This window comes from Vombatus ursinus, unplaced genomic scaffold (assembly GCF_900497805.2).
Source record: "Vombatus ursinus unplaced genomic scaffold, bare-nosed wombat genome assembly UNPS02014811.1, whole genome shotgun sequence".
Taxonomy (NCBI): Eukaryota; Metazoa; Chordata; class Mammalia; order Diprotodontia; family Vombatidae; genus Vombatus; species Vombatus ursinus.
The window spans coordinates 6,008,571-6,024,455 of NW_020954589.1; the positions used below are offsets into that span (position 1 = coordinate 6,008,571).

The 15,885-nt window shown below is 48.4% G+C and overlaps 2 protein-coding genes across 3 annotated transcripts in view; both read right to left on the reverse strand.

Moving 5' to 3' along the window:
- Positions 1–1,914: 1,914 nt before the first annotated feature.
- On the reverse strand, positions 1,915–12,579 carry PPP1R18 (protein phosphatase 1 regulatory subunit 18). 2 transcript variants are annotated; one of them, XM_027876714.1, is made up of 4 exons: positions 12,431–12,576; positions 9,239–10,927; positions 4,169–4,379; positions 1,915–2,853 (listed from the first exon to the last, which is right to left on the reverse strand). In XM_027876714.1, the coding sequence occupies exons 1-4, from the start codon at positions 12,437–12,439 to the stop codon at positions 2,834–2,836; spliced, it is 1,929 nt and encodes a 642-aa protein (XP_027732515.1). In that variant the 5' UTR covers positions 12,440–12,576; the 3' UTR covers positions 1,915–2,833. The 2 variants fall into 2 exon arrangements, with proteins under 2 accessions (XP_027732515.1, XP_027732516.1); XM_027876715.1 differs by lacking the exon at positions 1,915–2,853 and adding an exon at positions 3,134–3,738 and having other exon boundaries at positions 12,431–12,579.
- An 809-nt stretch (positions 12,580–13,388) lies between these two features.
- Positions 13,389–15,885, reverse strand: part of NRM (nurim) — a 4,575-nt gene continuing 2,078 nt past the window's right edge. Inside the window, exons 3-4 of the mRNA XM_027876738.1 lie at positions 14,951–15,127; positions 13,389–14,508 (exon numbers count right to left, since the gene is read on the reverse strand). Of these exons, the coding sequence (XP_027732539.1) occupies positions 14,227–14,508; positions 14,951–15,127 (459 nt within the window). The 3' untranslated portion in view covers positions 13,389–14,226. The remainder of the gene's footprint in view (positions 14,509–14,950; positions 15,128–15,885) is intronic.

Below are 15,885 nucleotides of genomic sequence, written 5' to 3' on the forward strand. Positions count from 1 at the left end.
ATTCCCAGAAACTGTCAACTGCCACACACAAGGCAACCAGAGAGAGAGCCAGGAGGCAGCATGTGTCTGGCAAGTCAGACTACCATCATCACAACCTTGACTACTATGTCCTTTCAGAACCTGATGGGCACAGCCCAGATCCTGAACCCAAGAGTCTTGGGAATAGTAGTGTTTCCAACCTCGGACCTTCAGTCATTATCTTGGGAAGGATGTGAGCTATGTGAGCACTTTGATTAAGATTTTGTTTAATTAAGATTTATTAATATGAGCTAATGTGAGCTCCTTGATTAAGAGTAGGGACTGTTTTACCTTTCTATGTGTATCCCTAGTGCTTAGCACAGTACTTTGTACATAGCAGCCACTTAATAAATGTTTTATTCATTCATTTAAGTGATGTCCACTAACCTTGGGTGTCCCCAAAGTGTGCCCTCTTCTCCTTTCCCTTTATACTATTTCATTTGGTGATTCCATCAGCTTCCATGGATTCAATTATCATCTCTATACTGATGACTCTCAGATCTACTTACCTAGCCCCTCACCTCTCTCCTGACCTCTATTCTCCCATTAACAGATGGAAGTTCTGTAGACATCTTAAACTCAACAGGTCCAAAACTGAACTCATTATTTTTCCCTCCAAGGCCTCCCCTCTTCCTAACTTTCCTATTATTGTCCACCACCATCCTCTTAATTACCCAGGGCTTGTAGCCTCAGTATCATCCTTAATTCCTCACTTTTACCCCCCACCCCCCAACCAATCTGTCACCAAATCGTGTTGTTTCTACTTTTTGTAACAACTGCTCTATCCGTCATCCTGTTCTGTACTCTGACTCTGTCACTATCCTGCTGCAAGCCCTTATCACCTTATGCCTGAACTATTTCAGTAACCTGCTGATTGGTCTTCCTGCCTCAAGTCTCTCCCCACTCCAATCCATCCTCCACTCAGCTGTCAAACTGATCTTCCTTAATGCACAGGTCTGACCAGGTAACCCCCTTCTCCCATGCAATAAACTGCAATGGTTCCCTATTACCTCTAGGATCAAATACGAAGTTCTTTGGTCTACAAAGCCCTCAGTCACCTGGCCTCCTCCCACCTTTCTAGTCTTTTTATACCTTACTCTGCAATCCAGCAATACTGGCTTACATGCTGTTCCTCAAACAAGGCACTCCATTTCTCCATTCTGGGCATTTTCAATGGCTGCCCCTAGTCCTGGAATTCTCTCCCTCATCTCTGTCTCCTGGTCACCCTGGCTTCCTTCAAGTTCCATAAAATTCTACCTTTTAAGAGAAGCCTTTCCCAGTCCTCCTTAATTCTAGTGATTTCCCTCAGCTGATTATCTCTAACTTATTTTGTGTCTGTCTTATTTGTACATAATTGTTTGCGTGTTGTCTTCAGATCTCATTAGTCCGTGAGCTCCTTGAGAGCAGGAACTAGTTTTTGATGTTCTTTGTATCTCCAGTGCTTAGCACAGTACCTGGCACAAAGTAGGTGCTTAATAAATGCTTGTTGATTGAGTTTCTTTGTTCATAAAATGAAGAAGTTTGGACTAGATGAACGCTGAAAGCCCTTCCAGGTCCATAGCCTATTCCTTTTGGAGGCAGCTACAAGAGAACTCCCTACCTCCCTTCTATGGGCTACTCACCCTGAGAAGGGAGTTTTTCTTAGCTATTTGTGTAGGGCATCAGGTCCACTTCTCCATCTTTTCAGTTCTTCTTACTTGATCTTTTTTCCTCAAAGCTGTTTCCTTTGCAGTTAGAAGTCTCTTCCTCTGCTTACCAACAAATAAAGCTAAAGAAGAGAGTTCAATTTGTTCCCCAGAACAGGGAATGCCCTTCCCTTCCTCCAGCGAATGAAAATCTGGTCAGTTCCATGCTTTCCCACCCCATTGACCCCTCACTAGAAGAATGAAAGAGGTAGCCAGAGAGGCCTCCATTTTATTATGGAAAATTAAACAAGAAGAAAAAAAAAGACCACAGACAAGGAGATGCAAGGTAGGGCTTCATTAGGACCCTCTCATGTCCTCTTCAGTTTAATTCTGGGTCACTGGAAGAAATACAAGAATTAACTACAAGGGAGGAAAAGATGGAGGTCACCCCTCCTCCTTTTGGAAGACCAAAATAATACTGAACAAGGCAGGGTTACGGAGGCTAGACATTCAAGAAGAAAGCCAAGCTCCAAACAGTACAAGGCAAGTGAGAGGACCGCCCACTGGCCGAGTTGGTAACATAACCATGGCAGGTGTGGTTTGTAAACCTGGAACTTTGGCTGAATGAGGCTTGGGAAAGTGGAAGCTGTAAACATAAGTGGGTGGAGACCCAGGCAGAGAAAAAATACATCTTTAACCCCCAGAGGGGATGGATGCACCTGTAAACAAACAGAGGGAATGAGGGCAGGACTTCTCAAGGCAGGGTGGCCTGCACTTACCAACCTTGGGGTAGGGTGGGGTGTTGGCACGATGGGGTTAGCAATGGAGAGAGTGCTATTCAGATGGAAGGAAAATTCTACCCTCTCAGTAGGCCTTGCCCCCTTTCCTAGGGGGTTTGGGTTCTTTGACTCCCAGGAGACACCAAGCCAGAAGCTCTCTCCTTTCACTGAAAATGTCTAGGATGCATTGAACAACAGTCTGAATCTAAGATCATGAGTTGGAGGGCAGAGATAGGTTCTCCCCCAGACACAGCACAAGGGAGGTGAGGTGGAGAAGGAAGTGCATGGGATTTCTCCTTCCTGACAGCTCATTTTATGGGGTCTGTCAGCACAGCAGCTTCTAGGAAGGATGGAAGATTGATCTTCAATGCTCAGGAGTGGGAAGGAGTTCTGCCCTCCCAGCTGGAAAGGTCACCGGCGACAGGACTCATCTGTGTGGTGCAAGAATAAGCAAAACAGAATGACTTTTGTATCCTGCCCCACCCCCTCTCCCACCAGCCTCTTAGCCACTTTCTCGGGGGAGAAGGGCACTGAACTAGAAAGCAAGAGAGCCAAGTTCTAATCTTGACTTTGTTACTAACTAGCTATGTGACTATGGATAAGTCACAAAAGACTTGCATTAGAATGACCTCTGAATTCTCGTTCAACTCTAACATTCTATGTCTTTATCAATCAAGGTACCTACTATGTGCCAATCACTGAACTAAACTAGGGTTCTTAACATTTTTCTACCATCATAGTAGATGATTAATGATGTTTCTTGATTGATTTATTATAGACTAATGGACCTCTTTGTCAGTCGGATCCCTTTTCATCACAATATTAACAACATTCATAACTGAAGAAAATGCTAAGGTCAAAATATTTTGGAGATATCCTGTTTTTCAGACCCAGTTTTCAGCAAGCAGGCTGTGCCCTGAGTTTGGCATAACAATAATCCTTTGCACCCTGGAATGATCTCACCCTCTGGCAAAATGTATTGCTTAGACCAGCACCAGGTGTTCACTGAGCGATTTAACTCCCCCTATTTCCCAGGGCCAACAATCCCTGTTCCTTGTCACTGACAGGTACTCCACTCCTGTTCCCATCACAGAATTCTGGTTCTGTCCCCCGAAGGGTGGGCACAACCCCCAAGACTTGAGACAATACTGTTCCCTACAGGCCCATGGGAACAGTAACTCAAGACTAAAAATGATTATGTCATGGTCCAGACCAGAACATACATAAGATCTGCCTTTAGCCCAGCATGTTAGGCTCTTCTTCTTAGAAGGGGGGCGGGGGGTTGACTTCTGCCTGAAGGTGTTGTTTTCCTCAGTCTGAAAGTAAACAAATGTCGGTTTGTCTCCTGACTCTCCTGTCTCTAGCCTGCTCTGTCTGTTTCTGCTCCAGCCACCCATGAGGCCAGTTCTGGTCCCATTGACACTACATTAAGAAGGTAGTAAAAATAAAGATGTGATTTTTTTCCCCCCATCCAAGTTCAAGGTCTTAAATCTGTTTATAGATCCCTAGGCAACTGCTAAAACAATCTCTGCCCTCAGGGAGCTCTCACTGCTCAATCACATTCTACTTCTAGGTCCCAGCCTCCCTCTAAAAAATGCTAGGTTTGCCCCAGGGCTTTCCGGGTGTCACTCCTCCCAACCTCCCCTACCTAAAATCCCCTTAGATTCTGAGCGGCCTTTCTCACAACAGACACCAGATGGCAGCCTAGACAAGCTTGATAGACATCACCAGGTAGGGGCAACTTACCCACTAGCAGGGCCTTGGTCTGCAGTCCTCCCCGAAGTTCCTTTTGTAGTAGCAGCAACTCCTCTTCATCCTCTTCTTCATCTGGCAGGGATGGGGAGGGACCAGGAGTACTGGGGGCTTCAGGCTCAGGGCCCAACTCCTCCAGCACAGAACTTTCAGAAGGATACTGATAGGTGGTCTCCAGGGCTGACTCATTAAAAGAAATTTTGAGCTAAGAAGGCAGAAGGAAAGGAAGAGAAAAAAGTAAAGCCAGGAGACCCAACATAAATGAACAGGGTGAAGATGGGAGAGGTCGGCATTGAACAGATAATGGATTTAATGGGCTGGGCCTGGACCTCTCCACATCAAAAAAAGCATTATTTCTCTCTCTTCACCTCTACCCCTTAACACAACAATGTGCCTTTCCTCTTCCCAGGAGGAATCTTGGTCTTTGGCCTTCCACTCCCATATTTTCCCTTGTTTTGGTGTCCAGGCCCTTTCCAGATACATTGGGAGCCACAGTGGTTCTGTGTTAAAAATTCTGATTTGGAGTCTAGGCTTCTTGGTTCTCCCACTTACTATCTGTATAACCTTGGGCAAGTTGCTTGAGTTCTTTAAACCTCACTTTCCTTATCTACCAAATGAAGGAGTTGGACTAGATGACCCTTGAAGTCCCTTCCAGTACTAACTATATGAACCTATGACCAAAGTCACTTGTTCCACTAGCCTGTAACTGTTCTCCCTACAAGCTAAAAAACCTAAAGGAGTCAGGTATCTGGCTCTATTTTCCTAGGCGAAGAGGGCAGGATCAAAGATAAGCTGAGGAGAGGTAAGCTATCCTGAGTTTTGAGAAGAGGAGAGGAGGGAGAGAAAGAACTTCCCTAACCATAAAGGGGCAAAGATTAAAAAACAAGCTAGTAACCTTAGGTCACTCCAAGAGGACCCATGACTAACACAGGGGTCAGAGAACACCAGACTGGAGAGCCTACAAATGTGTGGTGGGGGAAGAGGTTTGGACAAGCAGAGTGGACAGAAGAGCAGACCCAGAGGCAGAAAACCTCACTAAACAAACCAGCACATGTGCAGACTAAATCCCAGTTATTAAAAGCTGAGCTTCCCAACTCTACTCCCCTCCCCCCATAAGAAGCTCAGAGCAAGGGAGAGGGAGGGATTAATGCTGAAGGTCATACAGATTAAGGGGGCAAAATAGGGGAAAACTCCAAGAACCATTTCTAGTCTCCCCAAGGAATCAGTCTGGGAAAATGGTAAGGCCAGGCAACTTAGATATCTGAGGTGTTCTTGAGAAGAGTGGGACCTAGAAAGAGGAATACTGTTGGGGACTACATATTAGAGGCTAAGGATGGAGGGGATTTGGAAGAGCACTAGATTAGGAGTCAGAGAACCTGGGTTCAAATCCTGACTCTGCTACTTACTACTTTTGTGATTTTGGGCAAATCACTTCCTTTTCCTGGGTTTCAGCTTCCTCATAAGTAAAAGAGGGGAATCAGACTAGATGATTGCTAAGGCCCCTTTCAATTATAAATATATGAACATGGCAAACAGAGGGATCAGATCCTGGCTAAATCATGCCCATAGTGTAATGGCCAAGTGTTGGGTTGTCAACAGAGGCCTTGAGGTCCATGCCGTGGGAGGGCACAATCATCCCCCCAAGGCAAACCATAAGTATATTCCAGCCTCCTTTGATAGACAATTATAGATCTGTCAATCTAAAGGTTATCCAAACTCTATTTTCTGCTTATCATCTCTAGGATTAGGCATTCTGTATGTAAATTTGTTATCTTCTTGTGAAATAAAACATTCTTTTACTTATCCTAAATTAATATCTTCTCCCTTCTTGAGTTAGTTCTCCCCCAGCCCCCATCCTCTCTGACTGGGTTGCTCAGGAATGCACAGTGGCTCTGGGGGTGACTCATTCTCTGCTCTCCCACCAGCTATATAAGGTCAGAAGGGGGCCTGGTGAGGGTATAGGCGGGGCCTCTTTGCTGAGCCAAGGGTGCTCTGGGAAGACGGGATGGGGTTTCCAATCCATAGGAGTGGACTGGATTATTGGGGCTGAGTTTTATATCTGGATAATGGGGAAGATGAATTTGTTAGAATTAATGAAGGTTAGTAGGAGTTGTTTAGGGAAAGCAATGGGGTGGGGAAGACTTGGAGGTTGCACTCCATCGTCTAGTCACTATAGGGGGTAGGGGTGGGGGTGGGAGATGGAGACAGAATTATTCAGTTCCTGAAGACAGCAGGGTCTTCTGGGTGAAAGGGGTGGCGAAGAGGAAGGGATCTAGAGAATAAGAGGGCTAAGGAACTAGATGTTTGCGTCCCACCCTTTGTAAGAATGCTTCTTTCTCCCTTCCCCCCCGCTCCTCCTAGACCCTGCTTCCTTCTTCTCTCACCACATCCTGAGTAGTGCAGAGCATGGTCTGGGCATGCAGCCCAGCCCCCCCCCCCCCACCTCCATACACCCCCACCACACTTGGCCCCACTAGACTTCCGGTTCCCGCCCTAGCCTTCCTGTTTGGATGATGCGTTCACTGCTCCCCTACACCAGGACTTAGACTACCCCTACTACCTTCATCAACTTTTTTACCCCTGCCATCCACTTGCTAGTTCCCCTCAGGAACCCAGGCTCCGCTGTTCCAACCAGCTGTGGAAACCTAGTAGAAGGAGCACTAGATTTGGATTCATAAAACCTGGGTTCTAGTTTTGGGTCTGCCATTTACTCCCTGACCTTGGGCAAATCACTTGATGGCAGAGGCTCTCTGAACCTCAGTTTACTTATCTCTAAACTTACACTTGGACCATCTACCTCCCATGATTGCTATGAGGAAAAAGCTCTGTGGATTGTAAAGCTTTATATAAAAGGTTAGCTTTCCCCAACACCACCTACCTCTAAACTCGAACAATGTTAGCTTGCAATAGGACCAAGGGCTTCTGTAAAGAAACATCCCAATCAGAAGAGGGGTGCCACTCCTAGCTGAGCCTCGGACCATTCTCCTGGAGGTTTTCTTTACTCTCTAATATGCCCAGAATAGTGAGGGCAGCAGCCCTCTTTCTTCACCACTGTTACCATTCCTTGCCTAGACTCGAATTCCATACTCATTCTCAAAATCTTGGCAGATGAAATTTCTTCATAACTTCACCTGAAAACTTGATGTGAGGTTATTTCTTCCACTTAGCAGAGCATTTCCTCCACTTCCAGGACCCAAAGACCTCATCTCCCAAACTATCTCTTAGTTCAACATCCAATGATAAGGACCTCCATAGTCAGAGGAGCTGAGATTGGACTTCCTAAGGGGGCAGTGGTGTTGGAGATGGGTCCAAATGTACAGAAAAATGATCTGTGGAGTGAAGTGGTCCTGAGATTGAACCTAATCAGATGATCTTCCTGTTTCCAAAGGGCCATTTCCTATTGCCACTGAGAGATTGTTTTCCCACTTAGTAACTATGCAATCTTGGGCAAGTCATTTAACCTTTTAAAATTTCAGATTCAAATCTTTAAATCTGTTAAATGGTAATAGTTCTTTATTACCTCATAGTGTTGTGGAGAAAGAAGTTAATAAATCTAAAAGCAATATATAAATGTGAGATTATTGTAACAAAAAAAAACAAGGATTATAGCAGCAGAGATCATGATACTAGGAAGGACTTCAAAAACTGTGACAGAAATTAAAAAAAAACCAAAAACAAAACTGATGGAAATTGCTGATTCTAAAACAATTCTTATCCTAGAGATATTCAGTTGTATCATCTATAAGAGATGTTTTCTAAAGTACCTTTCAGCTTTAACATTCTATGATTCTGTGACTGTCTCTTAGGACAGAAATTGGTTGGTTGATCTAGGTTGAGGAAGTGACCTTCCATGTTGGTTGGGGGGGGGAGAAGGAGTAGAATGGAAGGATAATTCTTACCAAGAAGGAAAGAAATGCTTTAGCTGACCCCACTCCCCCAATTCCAACCTAGTTTTTTTCCACTCTCTGAAAGTCTTTACTAAAGTCCCTTCTGCTGGAGTTAAACTATATTTACCCTCCACCCCAGGGCATGCCCTTCAGTGAAAGAGGGTGGAAGAGGGAGGGCAGGGCTCCCAAAACTCTCTGGTGATGACTATAGCATCCTCCAACCAATCTCCACTCCCAACTCCTGCTTTCTCAGCTTCATTCTTTGGCTTTCTTCTGATATTTTCCACCCTAGAGGGAGGGAGAGGCCAGAGTGGAAAGCCACAGAGAGGAAAACCAGCTACTGAGCCAGATCTGGGGAAAAAGGGAAACCCCAGGGAAGGAGGGAGGGGACAGTAAGGGGAGTATTTTGGAGAAGGCTCTTCTTGTGCTCAAGAGAAAAGAGAACTACTGTCTGTGGCTGGGGCACAGCTGGCATGTACAACCCCAGGGTCATCAGCTTCAAGCAGCTACTGTGTCTTGGTCTCACCCTGGGGCAGATTTAGGGTTCAAGGGCCTTCTCTGAAACATTCTGTTTCCTCTGCTTTCATTGTTCTCTTTCTGCTCTTCTCTACACTGGCCTCTATCCCCAACCCAAACAATCCATTTTCCTCTTCTACTCTTCTCTCCAGGAGTAAGAAAACCTCCATCAGTCTCCCTTCTCTCCTAGGGCACTAATTTGCCATTCCTGGGAAAATTATCCCCCAAACTTCTTTCTATTACATTCTTTTCCTAAAATGTAATTTTCCCTTACTGTTCCCTGTCTGGATTAAAGGTTTAATTTAGCCCACTTTTTCATGTCTGGTGGGGCCAGCAGTTCCTCTCTTCCCCTAGAGTGGGGAGAAATGAGCAGATGCCCATACATACTTTACCAAACAGAGGAAAAGAGGCCAGGAAGAATTCAGTGCCTAAGGGAAGTGAGAGAAAAAAAGAGACACACCCAGAGACAGAGACAGACTAATAGAGGGAGACCATGACAGCATTTTCCCTAGGGAAAGATGACTGGAAAAGGGGGATAAAAGAGGAAGTCGGGCGAGACAGTGAAATATAAGGACAGAGGACATAGCGAAAAAGACAAAGTAAGAGGCCCAGAGAGAGTTGGTGAATGGGAGCTCAAAGGGGCCAGGCTAGACTTCCCTACCTGTTTATGGTGTCTCTCAGGGGACCCCTTGGCGAGGCAGCTTCGGCTGAGACGGAGGTAGCCCCCAAGCACCAGTATCTCCTCAGCAGTGGGGTACCGCTTCTTCCCAGGGCCAGGGACCTGGGGTTCAGGTGGGGCAGGGGCTGCAGGGGCTGCAGGGGGCCCAGACCGCCTGGGGTTAACTGTGAAGGTGTGTCCACTGCGGCGGGGGGCCCCTACCCCAGGCCCAGGTTTCACCCCATAGAACAGGCGACTCATCAGTGGGTCCCCTGGGGGCTGAGGAGTTGGTGGGGCAGGGGGTAGGGGAGATACTGAGGGTGGTGGTGGGGGCTGAGCCTCTGCTGCTTCCTCTTCCTGAGGCCCTGAGCCTCTGGTCCCAACTTCCTCAGGTGGTGGGGGGGAGGTTACAGAGTAGTGGCTTCTAAGGGAGCTCACCACCCTGCCTCCATCCCCAGCTTCCTCTACAGCAGCCTCTGTCCTCCCTTCTTCAGCCTTCGGCCCAGGCAATAGCAACTTCTGATCTCCAGAGTCTGTCTTCTGCTCTTGAGCCTCTGACCTTCCAGGGCTCCATTCTCGAGCCTTCCCAGAGTTCAGTCTCCATTTCCGTAGTTCCATCGGTCTAGAATTCTTCTCTACATCATCTCCTGGATTCAACCTCATTTCTGCTGCCTCCGTTACCCCTGGGCTTCGTTCTCGAAACTCACCAGGACTTAATCTACATCTTTGTGTCTCCAAAAGTCCTGAGTTCTCCCTGGATTTCCTTTGCATTAGTCTCTGTTCAGGCCCCAATTCCCCTGATCTCCTTTTGCTTTCTTCTCCTGGGTTTAACCTCCTTTCTTGAGCCCCCAATGGCTCTGGGCTCTGTTCGTAGACTTCTCTAGAATTCATCCTCCATTTATGTATCTCTGTCACCCCTAGTCTTTGTTCTCCATGCTCTCCATGGTCTTCATGGTCTCCTGAGCTCAGCCTACATTCTCCCATTTCAGATCCCCCAGAAGTCTGTTCTTGAGGTTCTACTGGATTCGCATTTCGTTCTCGAGCTTCCGCGGGGCTTTTCTTCCATTTCCGTGACTCTGATAGTCCTGAGCTTCTCTCCTCTGTCTCCCTAGGGCTTAATCTCCATTCCAAAGCCTCTGCAGGCCTAAGGCTCTGCTCCCGAACTTCTGCTACCCCCAGCTTCCTATCTACAGACTCCCCCAGGCTCAGCCTCTGCTCTCTTGACTCTCTTCCCACCAGACTCTGTTCCTGAGCCTCTGCAGTGCTGGATCTCTGCTCTCGGGCTTCCACTCTCCCTGAAATATGTCCTCGACCTTCAGGTGGCTTGCGATCAGTGAGCTGCTCTTCGGCACCCTGCTGCTGCTGCTGTTGCTGCTTCAGTTCTTGGCGCTCTTGGCGGATGAAGCGGTTCTGGTGGACAGGTCCGATGGCCTCCAGAAGGACAACAGGCTCATCAGGCTCAGGAGGTGCTGCATCTGTAGCCTCATTCCCAGGACCTGGTTCCCCCACTGGCACTCCTAGCTTGGCACGGCGTCTCTCCAACAGCCCCCGTTTCCAGGCTGGCATCTGGGCCAGTCGATCCTTCTCAGCCTGCTCCCGGCCTCGAACGGCAGCCTCCTCTTGTCTTCGCCTGGCTAGTAGTTGTAGCTTCCAATCTGGGACAGTAGCCATGGTCCCAGTGGGGGAAGAGAACTGGAGGGGAGGAGATGGAGCAGTGAGGGCGTGTTGTCAAGGAGAAGAAAGAAGTAGGAGAATTAGAGAATGAGAGTACTGGTAGGACAGAGAGGGAGAGGAAATGTGGTATAGAGTTTATGTGGGAATACAAGGAAGAATAAAGGAAGAGATAACCCCCTGGGAGGAGGGAAAGATGGGAAGATTAGGAAAGGGGAGAAAACTGCTAGAAAGAATGATAAGACAGGGAGAAAACAGAGGAAATACTGAGGAACTGAACATAAGAAATGTAGGGGGAGGGAAGAGACAGAGATATAGTGAGAGGGAAGAGACAGAGATATAGTGGAAGAGAAGAATGCTAGGAGAATGGGGGAAAAAAACAAGATAGAATATTGGGGTATGGTGGAGGATGACAGAATATTTTAGATGAGAGAAGAGAAAAAAGAAGAGAAGACAGTTTGGGAGAGGAACCAGAGGAAGAAACCAAGTGGGGTGGCTAAAGGAGGAGATATGGAGGCTAGGGGAATTCCTGGCGTGTGGGGTGAAAAAGCAAAGCCATGGTGTTGGGGGAGTGGACACGGAAAAACGGAGAGGTAAGGGTGTATTAAAGGGGTAGGGGAAAGGGTAAGAAGGGGAAAAGGACAGAGGGGAGGAGGGAACTGTGCAGCAGACCTGCCAGTCACAGCGTGGCCCCTAGCGGACTCTTGCTTCCCCTCCAACCTCTCACCAGCCACGCCCCTCTTGTCTCGGGCCACCCCCACCACCAGGCCCACGCACCCCGCCTCTTGGGGCGGGTCTGGGAAAAGACAGTACCCGGGGACTTTCGGAAACCAGGAGTCCAGGCACCCAACCCGTTCTCAGAACCCAGATGTCCACTCCTCCCTCTAGCCTATAATCTTCATCCCAGTCCTAGGACCCAGATGTCCAGTTCTGGTTCCCAGCCCTCTTCACCTCAGTTAGGAACCTGGGCGTCCACCCCACCCCTCACCCCCAGGCCCCGTAGTCATTCTAACCCTGAAACCGAGATGTTGCGGTCCCTAGTCATTCTCGCTCTACTCCTCCCGCCAATCGCTACACAAAGAAAATCGCCTAGCTTGAAGAAACAGTGGAGGGAGAAAGGGTGGCGGCTGGAGGTGATGAGGAAGGGGACACCTTTCCTATAAGTCTGACCCCCCCCCAACTCACGTACGGCAGGGTCCCTCTGGGGAGGGAGGGGGTGCGAGGTCGAAAAAGCGTCTGGAGAGGGAAAGAAGGAAGAGGAAGAGAGGGAACGAGGGAGAGTTGGAGATGGGAGGGAGGAAGGAGGGAAGGAGGGAGGAAGGAGGGAAGGAGGGAGGAGGAGAGACAGACCCAAACCGAGGGGGGCCGGGCTGGGGGCGGCGACCGCTTTGTCTGAGGACAATGGGGAGAGAGAAGGGGGCGAGAGGCGGAACTCGCTGCAAGGGGTGGGGCCTCCCGCCCCCAGGACCCCTAGCTGCCTCTTGTCTGGGAAGCGCTCTCAGACGCGCAGATCCCCTGGCTCACCGCTCTCATTCCTCTCTGAGACCCAAGAATCCCGGTCCTCGATCTCCAGCTGCCTCACTCTCCTTCGGCCGTTCTGCCCTGTGGGACCTAGGTGTCCTTTCCAACCAACTTTTCCAGTGACTCTCCACCCCCCACCCCCAATCTTTCCGCCCTCCTCTTTCCCCCTCCCAAAGCCCCGGTCCTGGGCGGTGGCCCGTGACTCAGGCCCCTGGGGGGACCCAGGGAGGAAGCTGCAGCTGCCGAGAGCCGTCCTGCCCTGCCCATCTCCTGCCCCTCCTCCCTTCTCAGCTCCCACAGCTTTATTATTGTAGGGTCGCTGGTCATTAATGCCAGGCTGAGAGTGGCAATTGAAAGCGATTGGCGGGTGGGGCGGGTCTGGGATCAAAGTCGGCGAGATTGATGGAGACTGAGTGGAGGATGCTTGGCTTTGATTTAGTTAGAGACTGGGCTTCCACCTTTCAACTCAGGAGCCCACCCGACCCTGAGATCATTCAGGTGTTGTTGGCAGGCCGGACTGCTAGTGGAAGGAGTAGGGCATCCTCAAAAAGGTAGAATGCAGCTTTAGGGATGACCAAAGCGTAGTGGCCACTGGAGGGAACAGTAGCTCTAGTTACTGCAAGCATTTGCTTTTTAATAAATTACTTTCCACCCTTCATCCCCATCCCCTACTTTGTAGCTGCTGAGACAGTCTTCGACCTACCACTCCACTCTTCCTATTTCAGTTCTCCCTTCCATTCTCTAAGGATCCAGATCCAGGGGCAACTAGGTGGCGCAGTGGATAGAGTGCTGGCCCTGGAGTCAGGAGGACTTGAGTTCAAATTCGACCTCAGATATATAACATTTACTAGCAGTGTGACTCTGGGCAAGTTACTTAACCCCAACTGCCTCCCCCCCCCAAAAAAAAGGATCCAGACCCAACTAACTCTCCCAACCAGAGATAAACACTTGTGGCCATAAGTGGCACATGAAGAAAAGACATGGTATTTGGATTTATTTGCCAGCTTCTTACATGTTCTCTGGAAAACATGAAGTCACTGAGATGGGGAGTGAAGAGGTTCCTGCCCCATCCTCCCAACATCTGCTCTGAGGATATAGAGCCTACGTGAGGGAGAAATTCTAAAAAGAACCTTAAGGACTCTGAGGGAAGGGCTGGAGGATGGGAGATTGGGAGATAGGGAGCTAAGGAAAGGTACTTCAATCTAGAGGCTGGAAAACACTTCAGTTCCAGTCTAACTCCCGGGTGGGTAAAGATATAAAGGAAAAGGAAGGGGTCCCTGAGAATGGGGTTGTGGATCAGGGTCAACCTCTTCCCCCAGGATTTGGAGAAGAAAATAGGCAGAAAGAGACCCAAAATCCTCATTCCTCCCCCAATATCTCATCTCTCTTTGTAGACTGAATTGAGGTATCTTTAGGTAAAGGAGTGGGATTCTGGATTAAGGGATACTAAATCTGGGATCTGAGTATGGGTTCCAAGTCAGGTAGCTAGCTGCATACCATATCCAGAGAACTGTATCACAGAGAGGAATTTGGAGTCAAGGAGGAGAGTTGGGAATTCAGGAGAGACAGTTTGGGGGGGTGGGGGAGGCATCTAAGGACCCAGAAGCATGCAGCCTCAAGCTTCAAGGTGTGGCCTCCTAAGTTAGAGAAACCTTAAGTTCAGGAGTAAAAGTCCAGAAAACAGATTCTCTAAGATAGCTCTTAGATTTCAGGGAACAGAACTCTGAATGGGGAGTAGGGGTGGGGGCAGTCAGGGCTTTAGAGCCTAGGGACCACAGTTTTATCCGAGGGGTTAGATTTCAATCAGCATCTACATCGTGGGGCCCAGAAAGTAATTGAAGCTTTCTTTGAAGCTGGGCATGGAGGTATCGCAAGTCTTGCTGGTCTAGCCCATGTGCCAAGCCCAGGTAGAGGGTGAGCAGTGCAGCCAAGAGGATTCTATCAAGGCCCAATCGGGGCACAGCCCACAGCACTGTCAGGAGTTCCACACACACAGGATGTCTCAAGTGCTCAAAGAGTCTCAGTGCCCGAGGGGACTTCAGGGCCAATGGCTCCCCTAGCCCCAGCACATGGTAATATACCTATGGGAGAGGGATGGGAGGACATTAGATCAGAAATTCAATCATCATATCCCTTTGCCTCTAATTCCATTCCCTCCCTCAATTCCTTATAAAAAGCTGCTCTGCTTGTCTTTCAAGGTTACCTCTTCCATGTCTCCAAGGACATAAGTCTAATCCTCCTCCAATCCTTGGGACTAAGGTCTCCCCTCCGAGTCTAACTCTTGGCTCTTAACTCTCCTACAAATCCATGGGAGCCACCATCATTTCTGGACTTAGGGGGAGGGGTTTTGGATCATGGCCCCATTAAGGGAAAGAAAAGAAAGGTAACTGGTAGACTGGTTAGGGTGGAGCAAAAACCCTGTGAGGACTGGTTAGGGCATGGGGAGATTGAAGGCGATTCAAGTCTTGGAAGAGGTAAGGAATGAAGTCCCAAGGCTGGACACCCGGGGACTGGAAATATTACCTGTTTGAGGCCCATGAGCTCAGGATAGTCAAAAACCAAGAGGATACTAAAAATGAGGAGCCAAGCTATGATGTGCATCACAAAGCAGAGAAGGGGTACCCAGGTCACCCAGGGCTCTGACTGTGCTTCCCAGAGGACTGGGCCCTCTGGCACTGGCTCCCAATAACGTATCACGACCTGGAAGAAACAGATGGGAGGATGGCTAGACTCAACTCCCCTTAAAGACCTATTCATCTAGTATGTTGAGGGGAGGCTCCCTCCTCACCCCCTACAATGGTGCAACACACACACACACACCCCCCCTCTAGCGCCCTGATGGCTTTTACGCTTAATAATTCATGAAGGGTACTCCAAGACTGTTTTCCAAACCCCTATTAACAGACACAAATGTTTTTTGATGTCCACTATATGGAGGACACCATGTTAGGTGATGGAATTGTAAACAAGTAGTAGTTAATGCTTTATTTATTTTTCTTAAGCCTCAAGAAGGAGAGAGCAGAGGATAGGAAGACATCACTGCTACTCTAAAATCCTCTCTGGATCCCAAACCTCCCAATCAATCAATAGCATTTATTAAGTGCCTACTATGTCAGGCAATGTCCTAGGCACTGGGGATAAATAGGCAAAAATGAAAGTCCCTGCCCTCATGAGACCTCCACTCTATAGGAGTGATAAGCACATATAAAATAAATACAGGGGACCAGAAAAGGTCTCATGTAGGAGATGGTGTTTGAGTTGAGTTTTGAAGGAAACAAGAGATTCTAGGAGGCACTGGGGAGGAAGCACGTGGGTGGCTATGGGTAGGAGGGGAAAGTTTGTGCAAAAGTCCAGAGATGGGACGTAGAATGGTGTGTGTGTGTGAGGGGGAGAGGGAGAGAGGGAGAGAGGGAGAGAGAGAGAGAGAGAGAGAGAGAGAGAGAGAGAGAGAGAGAGAG